The 20520-nt window shown below is 38.9% G+C and overlaps 1 protein-coding gene across 1 annotated transcript in view; it reads left to right on the plus strand.

Annotated features, from left to right (window-relative positions):
• Positions 1–2925: 2925 nt before the first annotated feature.
• The window catches only part of LOC109577691 (glutamate decarboxylase 1-like), a 67899-nt gene continuing 50304 nt past the window's right edge, over positions 2926–20520 (plus strand). The window contains exons 1-2 of the mRNA XM_070778602.1: positions 2926–3064; positions 3762–3867. Coding sequence (XP_070634703.1) covers positions 2926–3064; positions 3762–3867 — 245 coding nt within the window. The remainder of the gene's footprint in view (positions 3065–3761; positions 3868–20520) is intronic.

Consider the following 20520-nt stretch of genomic DNA (forward strand, 5'->3'; position numbering starts at 1 on the left):
CTGATCAATACAGCTCACAACTTCCTGTTCTGAGAGGAAGGCAGAAGTAGTGCTGAGTAGTTTGAGGACTTGTTGAGACTTCCAGGTGAATCAGTCAGGGGGCACTTAGGAATAAAGTCATTCAAAATATTGCACATTAGCTTCTAATTTGCCTACCCCACTTTGGATCAGCTAGTGGAAAATGTATACATATTTTGATTTCAGAACAATTCAGAAGAACAAAGCTCATGCTTCTCAAGGGAAGGATTTGACTATCTCTGTGACACTTGAGGTTTCTGTTGCTGGTGTGCATTCCTGCTAAGCTTGCCTCAGGAAATCACTGCAGGACTAGAAATATACGTCTTTGTGCCAAGCAACCAGCATAGGAATAGAGTATGAGCTTCGCAGTTAAACAGATACATGTGAAATCTGTCTTCTCTGTTTACTGTGTGCCTTTAAGATTTTTGCTTGACCTCTCTGAGTTCCAGGTATCTCATGATACTTACCAATACCATAACTTTGCCCCGTGAGAGAAATACTGTAAAAGGCAGTGTCTAGAATATTTTAAGGCTTTTACAAATAGTACTTAATATTATTTTACTCACAGAAATTCTAGCTATGATACTCCTCTCCATGAAAAACTTAGTCTAATTATCTTGTATTATGAGAATAATCTTAGCCTGCTGTGAAGCAATAACCTAGCATGAAACCCAGCAGAGTAAATCATTACTAAACTGCTAGACTGGTTTTCTCCCTTATTCGAAATTTGATCCCCAAGGTCACCTGGGTGGCAGCCCAAACGAAGTCTGAGGTTAGAGACTGTTAAGTTACTTTGATTTTGAGAAAGGGCAAGTTATAAATTATAACTTTATAAATTTATGAAGACCAAGAAAATAAATATTTTTATAATACAACTATTGTTTACTTCTCTGGCCTTTTTATGCTTCTAAATGATAATTTAACGAATATGCTTTGCATTTAGGGTGCATGCTACATCAGTATTTTTTTTTTCCTAAACAGATTAATGCAATATTAGGAGTTGAAGAAAGTCATAAACATTCATATCATTTTAAGCACACCGTAATAAAAGCCATCATCTTGTGGGTCACTTTTTAAAATTACTATTTTATAGAATAAATTCATTTATGAAAAGTTAACTGCTAATCTTTTTAAATTAAGTGATACCGCATAGATAAAAGTCATCTGTAGATGTTTAGTTTGTCCATTGAAAGGTTAAGATAATGACCTTTGATTTTGAAAAAGGGCAAGTTATAAATTATAACTTTATAAATTTATGAAGACCAAGAAAATAAATATTTTTATAATACAACTAATGAAACACATTCACAACCCTAGGTTATCCAAAAATCTGTTTTCTTTCTTCAACCTTTCCCTTGAGGTAAAGGACTATATTTTTAAACTGAAGACTAGAGTACAAAAGTGGGTACTGAAGTTTTGTGTTATAGCTGATTGTTAGAAATCAGCGAGGAAGCATAATTTGGATGCAGGAAAAAAAAAGCATTTTTAGGATATTTCTGGTTGCAGGACAAATGTTATATGAAATCTTTTAGGTAAAAAGTATTCCAGGACTTCCCTAGTGGAGCAGTGGAAAAGCATCCGCCTGCCAACACAGGGGACATGGGCTCGGTCCCTGGTCTGGGAAGATTCCACGTGCCTCGGAGCAACTGTAGCCCGCCTGCCCAACTACTGAGCTGGCCCTCTAGAGCCCAGGCTCTGCGATCAGAGAGGCCGCTGCAGCGAGAGCCCTCTCACAACTGGTGAGCAGACCCCACTGGCCACAACCAGAGAAAGCCTGCGTGCAGCCACAAGGCCCAGTGCAGCCAAAAACAAATACGCAAATAAATGAAAAGTCGGCTTCTCAGAAAGAAAACAATTGTAAGTAGGTGTTCAGTGATGTGGTGGTGACTGTGGGGGAGGGGAAGCCTTCTGTGGTCCTGATTGATTAGGTCTCCATCTTCAGGGAGCTTATGCCTCTGGACTGTGCACTTCACAAGTATTTCAGAGCATTTTTTTCCTCTCCCCTCTGGTGAGGCAGGATGGCTGCATTAGATTAGTGTTGAGAACAGGCATACTTCAGAGACATTGTGGAGTTGGTTCCTACCACTGTGATAGACTGAATATTTTAATGAAAAAGCCACATGAATTTTTTTTGACTTCTCAGTGCATACGCAAGGTATACTGCTGTATTATATTATTCAATAGCATTGATTTACTGGATTTGATGTGATTAGAGAATATGATAAATATATACACATCTGCATGTGTATTCCATTGGCATGCACATCTCCACATGTACACTGAGACTTGCTCCTGTGCACACACCATGATCCGCCCAGACGTATCACACCAGCCACAGTACACTGCCCATGTCGCTGCCTGGACACACCAGGACAGGAATGCCCCTGCATCTCCATACACCAGGTGTGTCGGGACACAAGCAGGCACACCAAGGGGCCATCGCGACATGACTGGATGTTGGGCCACTGCCTGGATTGAGGCGCACAAGGATGAGCCCCTGTTGGAAACGCCGGCCTCTCGACACACCAGGGAACGTCTGGACACAGCGCCCACACAGACGCGCACCTGTGACAGCCTTGGTGTCGCAACCCATTCCTCCTATCGTGACAGAAGGAACCATGTTGAGACGCCTGAACCTGTTTCGAGGCCTCTCCAATCGTCGACGCGTGACCACACCACGTGTGGTCCCTTGTCCTGGACCCGAGTGCCCCCCAGGCCCGACCCCAGGCCAGGCAGGCCCCCCGCATGGAGACACAATGCGTATCAAGCCCCTCCAGCATGTCGAGACAGAAAACCACACCGCGGCCAAACCCTTTCTGCAGCGGCACGCACACTATTGCAACCCACCACCCCAGGCTACCGCACGCCCTCTTGTGTTGTGACCTAAGGGGGCCGCGAAACAGGGAGATGCCCCGACACAAAGCCTGTTGCAACACGCACGCAGAGCCACCCCGGAGACGCCAGCACACAGCGATGTGTCAGAGCCTGCCACGCGGATTGCGAGAGCGCGTCACGATGGAGGTGGTGTCACAGCGCCCCCTGGGAGGTCAGGATGGATTTTCTATGTTCTGACACGCACACATGTGATTTTTCCTTCTGGAAAAATGTGGTCTTACAGGCTAGGGGCTTAGCTCCAGGCAGAACCCAGCTAGGTCGCCTGGCCCAGCTAGGTCTGCCCTGTAAAGGATAGCCAACTGCACTGGGAGCCTGAATGCTGCGGGTGGTGCTCACACAGAGAGGAGCTTACCAGTGCCCCTGCTTCTGGCTCAGCTGGTAAAGCATCCGCCTGCAATGCGGGAGACCTGGGCTCCATCCCTAGGTTGGGAAGATTCCCCTGGAGAAGGGAAAGGCTCCCCACTCCAGTACTCTAGCCTGGAGAATCCCATGCGGTTGCAGAGTCAGACGTGACTGAGGGCTTTTCACTTTCAGAAATGGGCAAGAAAGACAGTGAATGCTTGTCCCAGAACTCATGAGAAGTTTGCTTTGGAGTTCCGCATTGCCAGCACCTTATTAACAAACAGAATGAACGGCTTTGTTAAATGAGTCACCCATCTGGCAACATCTCATGTAGCATGCACAGAGGTTTTCTGGTTTGGAAGTTTGTATTTACCATCACAAGGTAGAGAAGGGCTGTGTAACATCTATTATATCCTAAGTCTTAATTCTACTAAGACATTTTATTCTAATTTAAATACAGTCTCAGAAAGTCTTTATTATTTTTATCAAGTTCCCCTTTTCACCAGCGTCTCAGGAGAAGTCCACTGGGAAGAGTTCCGAGTGGCTTCGTCTGGATGGGTGGTGCTGCTCTTTAGTCAGGAGTGTGCCTGACTCCTTAGCCGCCCACGGATGGTAGCCTGCCAGGCTCCTCTGTCCACGGGATTTCCCAGACAGAATTACTGCAGTGGGTTGCCATTCCTTTCCCAGGAGATCTTCCTGACCCAGGGATGGAACCTGCATCTCCTGCATTGGCAAGTTAGTTCTTTACCACTGAACCACCTGGCAAGACCTTTATCTAGACTGCAACCCCATATTCTTGATTATCTGCAGAGGTGACCTACTTTTTCCTTAAAAATTTATGCCAATACCTTATATATAAATATATAAATCCTTGGTTAAAGGGGTGATAATTACAGTTTCTGAGTTCATAGCATAGGTTTTAGAGTAATTCATAAATGTATTTAGTTAATCTCTGAAAATTAACTAGGTCTGTGATTTGTGTAATTTATTATTTCAATGAAACTGAGTATATTTATGTGCAAAATGTGTCTAATAAAAGTGTCAGAGTTTTTTAGGATGAATTTAGATTAACATAGTAAATATTTAAATGGGATTAACTAATCTTTTTCTTGGATTTATTAATATATTTCATAATATATTTTTAATAAAAGGGTGAATTCATTTCCCTCTAGGTTCCTCATAAGGCCAAAGACCCCATGGCTTAGATCTGATATTTTGTCTTGGCGAGTTAAAATATTTCATTACCTCTTATTCTTTAAAAAAAAAAATATTAAAAACCTACAAATTGAATTCATTTAAGATAGTATTATAGAAAGCTAGTTGAAATTATTATGCCATTTCCAAATATAAAATGCTTGTGAAAGCACAAAATGAAATCAAAGGGAACTTTTGCTTTCTACCATGATGAAATCATTGGTGCTAGGTTAGCCCTATTGTCATAATTCTATTAATATAAAATAGGAAAAAAAATGCAGGTTTTGGGCAACAGGCAAAGCAAGTCTGTGGTAGAAGAAACTGAGTTTGGAGGATATGGAAACTCTCTGTACTATACTTGAAATTCTCCTATAAGTCCAAAATTGGTCTAAAATTTAAAAAAAATTATTGAAAAACACAATTCTCTCTTATATACTACTTCGCAATTTGCTATTCCCATTATTTGTAATACAGAGTAATTTCTTATGTAATATAATCAAATTTATTGAATAACCCTTTATTGAACTTTATAGTATCCAAAATAATGTTGTAATGAAATTTGTTGTACAAGCTTTTTTTTTGGCCTAGTAGTTTGAAAGGATATACTTCAAAATGTCACCAGCAGCTACTGATGGATGAAAAGGCGAAAGTGATTTTTTATATGTTTATGATTTTACATCGCCTCTCAATTTTCTTTCTTTGTTTTGAAGATGTATTATTTCTATAATCAGAAGATTTTGTCTTGGTTTCCTCAAGTTTTTCCTCTTTCTTTTTAAAAATGTGTTTATTAGATAGAGCAATACCATTTTAAGAAATATTATATCCAGGAGGACAAAATCAAAACAATGTAATAGATGTATTGGAATTAAGGCAATCAAGTACAATAAGCCCACCCATTACAGTTTCTGAGTTTATTGTAGTCCATGACATGGTTTTGCAATCTTTTTCAGGCAACCCTGAAGGTCCATCGGATCCTTTCAGGGGGAATGCAAGGTCAGCCCCATTTTTATAATAAAACTAGTGAGTTATTTACCTTTTTCACTGTGTTCACATTTGCACCGATGGTACAAAGACAAATAAGAATAACATTAGTGGGTCCTCAGCACAAATCGAGTTACGCCGAGCGGGCCTACTAGACATGAAGACCAACCCCAACGTGCACACACAGCTTCACAAAAGCCCGAAGCAGAGCAAAAGGAACAAACAAATCCTAGTTTTGCTTAGGAATGTGTGGGAGGAAGCAGTGAAAATTATTTGCCTTAACAAATTTTGGTCTTTGATGTCATGGTGCGCTCAGTCCCTCAGTCATGTGACTCTGTGACTCCATGGACTGTGGGTCTCCAGGCGCCTCTGTCCATGGGCTTTTCCGGGCAAGAACCCTGCTCTAGGGGATCTTCACGACCCAGGGATGGAAGCCCTGTACCTTGCTTCTCCTGCAGTGGCAAGTGGGCTCTTGACCACTTTGTTGCCTGGGAGAAATGGTCTATGTAATGCAATAGGACACACACACAAAGCAGTTCTGCTGGGTAGCAAACTACCAAGTTTGCCCTAAGGAAAAGCACCCGTTCAACTGAATGGTGAGCTGGACTAGCGTCTTTTTTTCGTCTAACACTGTTTTCACTTGAAAGAATGACTGACAATCTGTGGTTCTTTTAGACTTGGGTATTTGGCAGACATTTTATTACCAATGAACAGACTGAGTCTGCCATTTAGAGGAAAACAATTAAAAAAAAATTCTCCTACATACATTTAGGAGCCAGTCTTTCAATGTGTTTATTTTTCTATCTGGAATATTCAAAGACTGGCTCCTAAAGGTATGTAGGAGAATTTTTTTTTTTTAATTTTGAGGATAAAAAAGGAACTGCTAGAAAGAAAACGCATGCACAAACACACAGGCACACACAAACACAAACTAGTTGCAAAGGAAGAAACGACAGGCTTCTTGAACTGTCGAGTTCCACGAGTAACAAACACAAAGAAGCAGGTTTTCACAGGACATATTGTGACAAACATCTCTCGCGCATCAAGCTGGGTTATTATGTAATGTCGTGTGAAGACATTTTTTGTTATGCAAAGACTCAGATAATGTATTACTTCTATTATTTTCATAAAAACAACGACACAACAGCAAGCACAACACTCAGAGATTGAATGAAGAATGAAACAAACAAAATGCAAATATAGACAGAGACGCAGAGGCGGTAGATACGGGTGCAGATAGAGACACCGCAATAGCTGCGGGGAGACGAAAAGCTCACTGTTATCTGATAGTCTTTTTCTTAAAACCAATTCATACAGCAAAAAACAAAGTAAAAACAGTAAAGAAAGACAGTTCATACAGTAAAAGACAGAAAGGATAGGAAACAAGGTCCCATGAAATACAAATATTGCACAAAACAATTAAACAAGAGGAATAAGACCAAATATATTCTTTTAAAATTTAAGTGTAAAAAAATAAAACGTACCTGTTAAAAGATAAATGTTATTAGTGCCATGTAACAAAATCCAGATATTTGAGTGTTTACCAACAAACATTCCTCAAATACAGTGCTACAGAAAGTTACCATGAGGCATAGTTGCAGTGTAAGAGATTAATGAGAAGAAACTGGATTTGGGATATATGGGAACTCTTTGTACTATGCTTGTTATTTTTCTGTAAATCCAAACTTGGTCTAAAAAGTTTATTTTAAAAAATAGAATACTACTCCATATACTGCCTTGCAACTTGCCATTGTTTTGTATAGGTATACGTTGTAGAATGTTTTCCCATATTAACAATTATAGATTTACAGTATTATTTGTAATCTTTGCAGACTAATCCATCATGTAATACAATAGCATTTCTTTTAAAAATCCTTTGTTGAATTTTATATATTTAAAGCAATGTTATAATGCTCAAAATTCTCCAAGCCAGGCTTCAACAGTACGTGAACCATGAACTTCTGGATGTTCAAGCTGGATTTAGAAAAGGCCAGAGGATCCAGAGATCAAATTGCCAACGTCCATATATGTATGTGTGTGTGTGTATATATATATATATATTCTTTTTCATTGTGGTTCCTCACAGGACACTGAATACAGTTCCCTGCGCTATGCAGGAGGACCTTGCTTACCCGTTCTATGTATGATGGTTTGCATCTGCTGTTTCCAAACTCCCAGTTCTTCCCTCCTCCATCCCCCACCTTGGCAACCCGTCTCTTCTCTATGTGTGTGAGTCTGTATTTCACAGGTATGCTCATTTGTGTCATATCTTAGAGTCCACGTATAAGTGATATCATATGGTGCTTGTCTCTTTCTGACTTTCTTTGCTTGGTGTGAAAATCTGTAGATCCAGCCATGTTGCTCCAAATAGCATTACTCATTCTTCTCACACTAAGCTGTTTCAATATCCTGTATGCAATTCATAGATTCAAATGCTGTTACTAAATCAGGAAAATCAGAAAATTAATATCCAATTAAAAACTAGGAAAAAGTAAAATAAGTGTAAGGAAATCACATCAAAACCATGAATGATACCTAATAGTAAAAATGCTATACAGTAACTAAGTGAAATTGCTGGTCTTTGAAAACACCATTACAGTACACATCCCTCAGTGAGGGTAATTAAGAGAAAAAGATAGCAAGTCTGAACTCAAGTTTTAGTTTAAAAAATATATTTACCAAAATATAGAGTATCTAACATATCAATTAATATCAGCAAGAATATCTTGGTGGAATTACTATTCTGCACTCTTCAAATATGGCTTAATTTATCAAAATAGAATTAAGTAAAACATTATCAGAGTAGACTACTTTTTCCATTTTAAATGACTTTGTAATCTGGACTTACAAAGTTCTATATTTAAGTTTACTTAAATACGGACCTATAAGACTCTATCTTTTCTTTTTTTTTTTTAATTTATTTTATTAAAGTATAGTTGATTTACAATGATGTTAATTTCTGTTTCACAGCAAAGTCATTCAGTTACATACATGTGTGCATGTACACATGGATGCACACACATGCACATACACACATGTATTCAGTCATGTGTGAACGAATATGTGTATATATACACATGCTTTTTCATATTCTTTTCCATTATGGTTTATCACAGAACACTGAATATAATTCTCTGTGCTATACAGTGGGACCTTGTTGTGAGACTGTCTTTTCTATACATTTACTGTTCTAGATCTTAAAGGAAGAATGCTTCCCAATTTTTTCCATTAAAGTAATATAACACTGATTTCCAAACTGCAAAAGACATAATTATCTGGCATCTCATTTTCTTTATACAGCCATGAATTGAAGCTCACGTATATCCCCAAAGCGTGCTCTCTGCAGACCAACTCGGGGGCAAGCCAGTTCATAAACTTCTATCATCCAGTGGGTTGTGACCACACTTTTTCCAATGACGTGTAATTCCTAACACCGGGATGAGGGTCTCCTTTCAAGATTTCCCTTCCTAGAGTGTGTGCCCTTAGTCCCTGCATGCCATACAGAATTCTCTTACATTTAATAGTTACTCTTAAAGTGTTAATTGCTCAGTCATATCCGACTCTTTGCGACCCCACGGACTGCAGTCCACCAGGCTCCCCTGTCCATGGAATTCTCCAGGCAATAATATTGGTGTGGGTAGCTGTTCCCTTCTCCAGGAGATCTTCCTGACCCAGGGATTGAACCCAGGTCTCCTGCACTGCTGGCAGATTCTTTACTATCTGAGCCACCAAGAAAGCCCCACTCTTAAATCATGGTTTAATAATTCTTTATATTTAACTTCTCTGTAATATTTAAATCACTCCATGGCTTCTGTCTCCTGATTGGACCCAGACTGATACTAGCTACCTTGGTTTTCGTATATCATTCAACGGACCCTGTGAAAATGCTTGGGCAGCACTGCTTCCACCACAGGCTTTTTCTTAAAAGACAGATTTATGGAGGTTATAACAGACATACAAACATCATATATGTTTAAGATGTGTGACTTGATGTTTTGATATGTATACATTGTTAAATGATCACCACAATCAGGCTGATTATTACATCCATCAACTCTATATAGTTACCATTTCCTTTTCATGTGTGATTGAAAATTAAATTTCATAGTTACCCTCTTAGCAAATTTAAAGTGTGCAATCTAGCATTAATGATAGATACCAGGCTACCAGGCTGTATATTATCTCAAGAACTCACCTTCCATAACTAACCTCTCACCCTTTGAGCAGTGTCCCCCTTTCCTGCGAGTCTTTGGGAACCACTATTCCACTCTCTGCTTGTATGAGTTTGTCTACACCAGGGCCCCCTCGGGCTTCCCAGGTGGCTTAGTGGTAAAGAATCGGTCTGCCAATGCAGGAGGTGCAGGAGACCCAGATTCCATCCCTGGGTCAGGAAGATCCTTGGAGAAGGAAATGGCAACCCACTCTAGTATTCCTACCTGAAAAATTCCATGGATAGAGGAGCCTGGTGGGCTACAGTCTATAGAGTCATGAAGAGTCTGACACGACTGAAGCAGCTAAGCATGCAGTCCTCGCTTGTCTGAGCTCACTCTGTCTGCAGTTTCAGTGACTCTCAATGAACCGTGATGTGATGATATTAAATGGAAGATTCCAGGAACAAATGATTCCCAAGTTTTGTATTGCACGCCATTCTGAGTAGTGTGATGAAATCTTGCGCTGACCAGCTCCATCCCTTGGTGTGAATCTCCCCTTTGTCTGATGTCTCCAGGCTCTTAAATGCTTGTTATCAGATTGACTGTTGATGTATCAGTTTTTTTGTACAAGTAACCCTTATTTTACTTAATATTGGCCCCTAAGAGCCAGAGTAGTGATGCTGGCAAGTCGGATATTGTCTTATTTTACCTAATTTATAAATTAAACTTCATCCTAGGTATGCATGTATAAAGAAAAACATAACATATATAAGGGTTCGGTACTATCTATGGTTTCAGATATACAATGGGGGTCTTGGAAGGAATTCTTTGTGGTTAAGGGGAGACTACTGCATTTTAGATTCCATATCTAAAATGAGACCACGCAGTATTTGTCTTTTTAAAGTTAGCTACAAAAAGAGACTATAAATTATCACAAAATACGTCTTGAATTAATTGACTCTTGAGGTTTCCTCTCGTCTACCCTCCAAATTTCAATCTCTTTCAATGTCATACTGTTCTCAGTTGGCAGGAATCTCAATTTTAACCTCTCAATATTTCCAGCCCCAAATGTGTTCAAGGTCCCTGGCAGAAGGTGGGGCTATATGGTGGAGGATCTTATGGATGTAGGGCTTCTACTATTATTTCAGTGTTTTCATAACCCATATGATATTTCAGAACTGATTGAATATAAGTCCTGATTATCACCAATATTATCCCTGTAGGGAAATGTATGAATTTGGAACTAGCAGCAGGAAAGACACTTGAAGCTTAAATTTGTTTAAATAAACCTCAAATATACAAGATTTGGTTTCAGGCATGAGCTGGGGATCCAGTAATCCATAGCATTGCAAAGAATCGGACACAACTGAGTGACAAGAAAGCCTAGTGAGCAGTAAATGGAGGAAAAGAAAATATCTATCCAGATGAATGAAATCTTTTCTCATTCCTATCTGAAGATTATAAGCTATATTTATATTTTCTAAACTTTAGTCTTTATAAATTTTCTGAGAAGCCAACAAATGTTTTTCAGTAGAGGAATTTAACTATCTCACAAGAACAGAGAAAATCCTGGTCTATACAAACATGCTTTTTTGACTTATCCTTCTGGAATCCAAAAACATTAAGTGGTTAACATGTAGAATCCAGGCAACTAAAAGAAGAAAAGCTCTGTTGCCTAGTAGAAAAAAATTCAGTGCTTATAAGAGAAAAGTGGTTGTTGATTTGCTACCGTGAAATCAGAAATGTCTTTGTTTAAAGACAGAAGGTAAAAAATAATCGATTGCATCATCAATAATAAGACTCACAATTGTCCATTGTTATATCTTCAGATTACTGAGAGTCAGAAAGTTGATTCATAGGATGAAGCCCATAAATGACACAAATGTCTCTAACAAAGGAAAACACCAGTCTCCCCTTCTTCAATATTCAGTATCACCCTTTGATTGAACTGAACATTCTTGTAAGTGAATAGGAAATAAGCAAAGTGATTCTATTCTTGAGGTTTCCACTATGGGCCCTTCAATTGAAATGAACTAAAGGCCAGTTTATCACTGACATAAAGCAACCAAGAAATCATGTAACCAGAAATACAGAGTACATTTCAAATAATGTTACCTATATCACACACATTGTTTCAGAAATCAAGATTCTTACTAGGAGACAGAAATGTCAGCAAGCGGTCAGCATGGGCATGTTTTGGGGATAGAAGAATACCCTCATGCTCTGCACTATTAACTCATAAACCCCATTTCTTGGAATCGTGTAAATGCTATATATTTATTGCCTTTGGATGTGGTTTTGTGCGTTCTCATCACATGGTGTTCCCTGAAATTCGGTCTTAGCATCATCAGTCTCACCACATTAGAGTGAGAAAATTGTTTCTGCTACATCTCATCCTGCTGCTTTACCCAGCGCATTACCAGAGGGTGAGATGCCTTATTTATGAGTCTATCTACTCATATAAGCCATTACCAGAGGGTGATATGCCTTATTTATGAGTCTATCTACTCATATAAGCCATTAGCCATCGAGATAAATGATTAGTCTTAGTACAGGCCTACTCACTCACTTCATGGACTTTTAGGTCCTGTAAACATCCAACTGTTTTCCTTATATATATATTAAAAAATATTTGTTAAGTCTAGAGAGGCAAAGCATTTTTGTTATTACTGACCCTCTCAAAGAGTCATCAATTTCTTATTTAAACTTTTGCAGGTGTGCCTCCTGTGAAGGGAAACATCCCAGGCATTCACAATGGCTTAAAAGAAAGAGTGTGTGACTCCATGCATGTGAGAACCCTGACCACGCACTCATGAATACAACCATTTCTTTCCCAAGACATCACTGCTGCACAAAGAACATTAGCAATGTGTTCCCCTTTAAGAATGTGGACATTATAATGCTTTGAAATTAAGCAAAGCATGATTTTAATCCAAGCTCCACCTCTTACTTACACGAATAGGTTCATCTTTGAGCCTTATCTTCAAAGTGAAGGAAAATGACCCCACTCTTACAGGGCTTTGAAGCCCTGTAAACGAAAAGCCTAGGGCATGTGAATGGATTCGTGTCTCAGTGGACATGAGTTTGAGCGAGCTGCGGGAGATGGTGAAGGACAAGGAAGGCTGGAGTGCTACAGTCCGTGGGGTCACAAAGAGTCAGACACGACTGAGTGAATGAGCAACAACACAAGGGCATGTGGAAGATACATTCCTCCAAGTAGTGATGGGAAACTAGACACAGTGTCTGCGCATCAGTAATATCACTACAGAAGGTATCCACATTATCCCTGTGGCAATGAACCTTAGCCAATTGCCACAGGCCATTTCTCCTGTTCCATACCTAACTGATGTGCAAAGACTTAGCATATAATGATAATTACTATAACTAGGGAAAATAAAGGTAGGAAATTGAATTCCTGCACTGTGCCAGGCATTTTTCAAGGCTTCTTCTATTAAAAGTACAGTTATAATGAACTTCCATGACTTTTTTAGAGAAATAATTAATTTCCTGTCTAGAGAACTCCAACTCTTCATGAGGAAGTTGTTGTTTAGTAACTAAGTCATGTCCAACTCTTTTGTGACCCCATGGACTGTAGCCTGCCACCCTCCTCTGTCCATGGGATTTTCCAGGCAAGAATACTAGAGTGGGTTGCCATTTCCTTCTCCAGAGGACTTTCCCAACCCAAGGATCAAACCCACATCTTCTGCATTGACAGGCAGATTCATTACCGCTGAGTCACCTGGGAAGCTCAAGAGGAAGAAGTACCTTTTATTTCTCTGCGGTCTTTAGCTCTCCTACATCTGGTATATACCCAGGGAAGATCTTGAAAGAGTTCCAAGAGGGGGCAAGACTTCAGGCTTTGCTTTTCTTTCCTCTAGAGAATCATACAGAAAAGACTGAGAAATGACATGAACAAGCGTGATAATGTCTGGGGTGTGCGTCACTATGCGGTGAAGTTTGGTAGCACTCACATGACATTCCTCTTTCCTAAGATTTGTGGAATCTTTCCATTGTCCCTCTATCTTCTTGCCCTTGAATATCACACTTATAGGCATATATTAAAATGTAATGATTATTTTGTATCAATTTAGTAGAATGGTTTACTTTAGATGAAAAAATAAATCCTCACATACTACCCATTTGAGTCATAGAAAAGTATTCAAATTTGCATTTTTCTTTACTAGATTGTGTTTCTTGGCTTCTAATAAAAAAGAATTCTAATATATAAGGTGAAGATCTCATGTTACATTGTATGATTTTTACTATTAACTATAACTATAGCAAATATAACTATTTGCTAATAACTAATTATTATTAGTTATTATATTATAACTATAATATAATATAATATATTTTCCAGGACTGGAAAACGTCAGTTTTCATTCCAATCCCAAAGACAGGCAATGCCAAAGAATGCTCAAACTACCACACAATTGCACATCTCACACGCTAGTAAAGTAGTGCTTAGAATTCTCTGAGCCAGGCTTCAGCAATACCTGAACCATGAATTTCCAGATGTTCAACCTGGTTTTAGAAAAGGCAAAGGAACCAGAGATCAAGTTGCCAACATCCGCTGGATCATGGAAAAACCAAGAGAGTTCCAGAAAAACATCTATTTCTGCTTTATTGACTATGCCAAAGCCTTTGACTGTGTGGATCACAATAAACTGTGGACAATTCTGAAAGAGATGGGAATACCAGACCACCTGACCTGCCTCTTGAGAAACCTATATGCAGGTCAGGAAGCAACAGTTAGAAATGGACATGGAACAACAGACTGGTTCCAAATAGGAAAAGGAATACGTCAAGGCTGCATATTGTCAACCTACTTATTTAACTTAGATGCAGCGTATATCATGAGAAACGCTGGGTTGGAGGAAGCACAAGCTGGAATCAAGATTGTCGTGAGAAATCTCAATCACCTCAGATATGCAAATGACACCACCCTTATGGCAGAAAGTCAAGAAGAACCAAAGAGCCTCTTGATGAAAGTGAAAGAGGAGAGTGAAAAAGTTGGCTTAAAGCTCAACATTCAGAAAACGAAGATCATGGCATCTGGTTCCATCACTTCATGGCAAATAGATGGGGAAACAATGGAAACAGTGTCAGACTTTATTTTGGGGGGCTCCAAAATCACTGCAGATGGTGATTGCAGCCATGAAATTAAAAGATGCTTACTCCTTGGAAGGAAAGTTATGACCAACCTAGATAGCATATTCAAAAGCAGAGACAGTACTTTGCCAACAAAGGTCCATCTAGTCAAGGTTATGGTTTTTCCTGTGATCATGTATGGATGTAAGAGTTGGACTATAAAGAAAGCTGAGCACTGAAGAATTGATGCTTTTGAACTGTGGTGTTGGAGAAGACTCTTGAGAGTCCCTTGGACTGCAAGGAGATCCAACCAGTCCATCCTAAAGGAAATCAGTCCTGGGTGTTCATTGGAAGGACTGATGCTGAAGCTGAAACTCCAATTCTTTGGCCACCTGCTGCAAAGAGCTGACTCATTTGAAAACACCCTGATGCTGGGAAAGATTGAAGGCAGGAGGAGAAGGGGATGACAGAGGATGTGATGGTTGGATGGCATTACCAACTCAATGGACATGGGTTTGGGTGGACTCTGGGAGTTGGTGATAGACAGGGAAGCCTGGCGTGCTGTGGTTCATGGGGTTGCAAAGAGTTGGACACGACTGAGAAACTGAACTGAATAACTAATTTATATTTATTAATAACAAATATTGCTATTTAAAGAATCAATGATTTCGTTTTTTTGTTACTGTTGCTGATATTTACTAGAATGTGAGATAATAAATATCAGTGTCTCCAGCAAAACATAGGACAGAGCCAAAATGGATCCTTTCCATTAGAAATAATAAAATGTTGAATAAAATATAAGAACACTTAAAATATACAGATGAGGTTTAAAGAAAGAAAAGTTGAATACTAGAAATAGATAAGACCCTCTATGCCAAGTCAAGAGACTAAAACTGATGATTTTGAAAGCTCTGAAAATGGGAAGCGGGGACAACAAGACCAGATGTAAAGCCTAGAAATTTGCAGCAGAGGTTCTGACTCCATGTGGAGCCTTGGACTTTTAATTAAGTCTTATAAATAGATTAAAAAATCCTAAGTAAAACCACAAGACTAGGACCTTGAGATGTTCCCTCTTTAGTGAAAACGAAACAGGAAAAAAATCTTTTAACCAGCCTTGAAAAGTAGAAAGAAGCTTGTAATTTGCCCCAGGTATAGGCTGCACTATTGGAGTGGAATATGCCTTTTAAAATTGAAAACAAAAAATGTGACCCATGAGTGATGTTCAAATTAATTATCAAATGATGCAGCATATTTAATCATTAGAAAAAAGAAGAGAAACATGATCATCTCAAAAGCTGGAGAAAAAAGCATTTGTGAAAGACAAACACATTTCATAGTAAAAGCAGCCAGCAAACTAGGCTTAGAAGAGAACTTTGTCAAACTGATGAGTGTCATAAATGAAAAAAAACCCCACAAAAATTATAGCTAATATCATACGTGAAAGACCAGATGTTTTCCACCAAATCGGGAGTAAGACGAGGATGTTCGCTGTCTTACCTCTACTCAACAATATACTGAAAGGGTGTTGTCGGTACAAGAAAAAACAAAGGCTATGGACTGGAAAGAACAGAGTTTCTCTACTTGCAGATGACATGCCACGATTTTGGATCTAGAAAATACCAGTGAATCTACCCCACAAGTCTGTTAGAATTAATAAGAGAATTAAGCAAAGCAGCATGACACGAGATCCACATTAAAAAATCAATTGTATTTCTATAAAATAGCAATCAGAAATCCAAAAATAAAATTTAGGAAATGATTAAATTTACAATGCTATTAAAAGGAATCACATATCAATACTTGAAAATAAATTTAACAGAGTAAATGCAAGATTTTCCATTGAAAATTGCAAAACCTTGTTGAAAGAAATTAAAATAGGCCTAAATACATGAAAAGCTATTGTGTGTTCATGGATTGAATGGCCCAGTATTGTTAATAAGGCAAATCAAACCCCTATAAAAACGCCAGCTGTTTTTGTTGTCTTCGTGAAAATTAACATTCAGATCCTAAAAATTCACATGAAAAGGCTGGGAACCTGAATTTGAGCATAAACAATCTTGGAAAAGAACGAAGAAGGAAGCCCCACATAAACAAGGATGAGGGCTAGAAAATACTTTTGAATATATATAGGAATTTTTTAATGTAATAGAGATAGCAGTATAAAAAGCAATGGAAAAGTGAAACTGTTAGGGGAAGCACACTGACTGGGACCGCCCACCCTGGCCAGGCACCGCAGTAACCACTTGCATGAGTTGTTTTACGACAGGAGGTCCGGGTAAGGAACCCGGAACTGAGAAGCCTCCACCAACCGGAAGAGGTCAGGAGAGGTCAAAAGGAGACACCACCTGTTCCACCACCTCCCAGAATCCTTCTCTCTGGCATCCATCTTGGCTGAATAAGGCGTGCACCACCAGGAAGGGCTCTGAGTCAGAATGATTCGCTAAAGACAACCCGGAAACTAATCCCATCACCATAAAACCTGAGACTGCGAGCCATGTGGCAGAGCTGTTCTCCTGGGTTCCCTTACCCTCCTGCTCTCCACCCGGGTGCCTTTTCCCAATAAAATCTCTTGCTGTGTCAGCACATGTGTCTCCTCGCGATTCATTTCTGAGTGTTAGACAAGAGCCCAGTTTCGGGTTCTGGAAGGGGTTCTCCTTCCTGCAACAAAAGATGGATTGTTTTATAAGAGTGATGTTTACTATTCAGCTATATATATGGTTAAAAGCTTAGATCCCTGCTCATAGCATAGAGAACATTAAAAATCTGAAAGTAAAAAGTAAAAGTTTAAAACTTAGAAAAGTACAGATAAACTAGCAAGAGAAAGTGAGTCAATTATGAAATCAATAAAAAACACAGGCGTTCACTGAAGGGGAACCCCAAGAGCCAATAGACAGATGAAAAACACCCGATCTTACTGTTTATTAGGGAAATGGAAGTCATGACAGCAACAAAATACCATTTTCACATAATCGGCATACCTTAAAACTCTGATAAAGTCAAGTCTTAGCTAGAACATGGTGAAACGAAACCTGTCCTACTGGGCTTGTAGGAATGTAAATGTTTGCACTGTTCAGAGGAGCAGCTGGCAATTTCTAGTGAAGCTGAGCTCTGCCTGTGTTTTGATCCTGCCATGCTACTTACAGAATTAAAATCTATTTAAAAGACCAGCATGATCATTCTAGCCTTTTTTGAAAAAGCAAAAACCAATGAAAAAATAAATGTTTATCAGTATATACAAGGAACACCTTACTATGGCGCTTTTATACAGTAGAAAGAAATTTAATTAATTCCATTCAGAATTGATAAATCTTAAAATCTAACATTGAGGTTAAAAAAGGAAGGTAAATCGTATTATGGTGTAAATCTTAGAAATACACAGAGGAATTGTGTTTGTTATTTATAGATAGTGAATATGTTATAAGGTTATAAATCATAAAGAGAAGGATGTGCATGGTTTCCTCATGAGGGGACAGGTTGATGGTGAGATAGAGATTTTTAATCCTTTTTTAAATACTTTATATAAATTTTATTTTTATATATTCAAAAATCTATAAAATAGAGTATATTATTGTTCACATATACACATTTTATAATAAATGTGTATGTATAATCCCAAAGTAAATATGGTAAAGCAATTTTAAAATCTGGATAGTGAGTACATTGCTTTATTGCTCTCTGTACTTTTATCATGTTTGAAATCCTTTTCATAATTAAAAATAAATATATGAAAGACTTCTTTTAAAATTAAAAAATATCACTTGCTCCTGGTACTATCAAGAACTGAGTAAGCACAGGGCATGTTTTAGTTTAGTATATATATGTAATAAAAGGCATGGCTGCTTTTTTCCCAGCTCTGAGGAAGCAGTTAAAAACCAGACTGAGTAATAATATGTTCTTATCATCTTAAGTTGCTTCTAAAATACTGAAAACCAGATATCTTTAAAATGGCCATGTCTAAAATAATATTTATCTTTTCTTTCATATGTGTAAGATTTAATTTGGATTTACCCCTGTACTAAATCTGTGGTCCTGGGTTTATGAAGTAAAGATTATGAATTTATACTTTGTATATACTAGAAGAAATGTAAGCATTCTAGGGAAACAAATGTGTGCCTATAAATCACTGCTATTTACAGAATGAAACTATTCGTTAGTAACTCAATAGCCAGTACACTAATACCAATGTTTTTTTTCTTTTTTTTAAAGACAATATCCTTAATGCTTAGAATGGTGAATAGCACTTAGTAATCAATTAGTTATTAATTTTTTATCAAATAAATGAGAGAATGAGTGAGTGGGAACATTATTTCATTTGACCTTCAGACTGATCTTAATGAAGGTATTAATCTCTATGAAGTTAATGAGGTTTTTCTAACTTACCCAAATTCACACCATAAATCGTTGCTTCTTTCACAGTGCCCCTTGAACCATCCTCCAAGAGAGGAATAAGGGTTCCCATCCTACAGAACAGGGTTCCTGTGGATGTCTCGGCAGTAAAATCTCCAGTCGGGCTGTTTTTTCTAGCAGGTAGAGATACTGTGACCTCCGGAAGTGGGTTCTCCTGCCTCTTTCCTACAGATTAGTGGTGGGAGAATCTGAAGATTTTCTCTTTGGAGAGAGAGTCTGCCCTCATCTCTGTATTCTGTTCTTCTTCTCAGTTAAGAGAAAACTAAACACAAAATTCAATCGCTTCTATCTTCCATCATTTCATAGAAATCTATCTCCCTGAGGAGCTCAGTATGCATGCACATAGTGGGTAATTGAGGCTGTATGATAAAGGACCAATAACTTCTCTTCATCTCATATGTGAATCTCAGGTTAAGTGTTATCCTGCTAAATGGCATTCAGTTTGTTAATGCAAGTTTCAGGCCTGTGTATTTTAGTAGTAATCTTTCTATTCTCAAGCCTTTAAACAGAAAATTATATATTTATTACCTTGGTCAAGAAGCAATGTAGTTCAGTCTGTAAAGAATCTACCTGCCAATGTAGGAGACCGGGGTTCAATTCCTGGGTCGAGAAAATCCTCTAAAGAAGGAAAAGGCTACCCGCTCCAGTCTTCTTGCCTGGAGAATCCTAGGACAGAGGAGCCTGGCAGACTACAATCTATGGGTCCCAAGAGTCAGACACGACTGAGCAACTCGGCACACACACATATGTTTACCTTGTATAGTGAGGGCCAGCCCAAGTGACACGGCAGGGTGAGATAGAGGCTGCTCACCTGCTGGGGGAGAGGAGAATGGGATCACAGGTCGGGGGAAAGGGGGCCGAAGATGGAAGCTGTGCAAACTGTTCCACTTCTCCAAGGAGGTCCTTGCCGGGCCTTTGGTTGGAGGCCTCTCAACTAGTACCCAGAAGGACAGGTGGCTGGCTTTGGTTCTGGGGTCTCTAGACTGAGGCTTCATGACCGTGGCTCTTGAGAATCTAGCGAGGGGATGGCACATGCTCATAAACGACTGTGATATGACGTGTGATATGGCAGGACGCAGAACGTCCCTGTGTGGAAAGGAAGAAAATGGTTAGATTTCCTTTCAGGAGAGAATGTGTGGGTCACAGGTACCAAAAGACTTGGAGATTAAGGTGAAGTTTCTCATGACTGCTAACAATTTGGCAGCGTTTTTGACGTAAGGAGAAGAAATGGGATAAAAAATGCACTTACCTCAATCAAAAGAGGCAATTAAATATATATGGCCTGCATCAAAAAATGAGTGTTATGAACAAACTGAGGATTATTGAGTGTGGATAAATGCTTTCTCTTATTGTGGGAATCCTGGATAATCACATCTAAAGCGTATTTTCTCTGTAAATGTGATCTCTCCAAGCCAGTACATATGTTCCCCAGAACTGAAAA

Source organism: Bos indicus, chromosome 24, assembly GCF_029378745.1.
Source record: "Bos indicus isolate NIAB-ARS_2022 breed Sahiwal x Tharparkar chromosome 24, NIAB-ARS_B.indTharparkar_mat_pri_1.0, whole genome shotgun sequence".
Lineage (NCBI taxonomy): Eukaryota > Metazoa > Chordata > Mammalia > Artiodactyla > Bovidae > Bos > Bos indicus.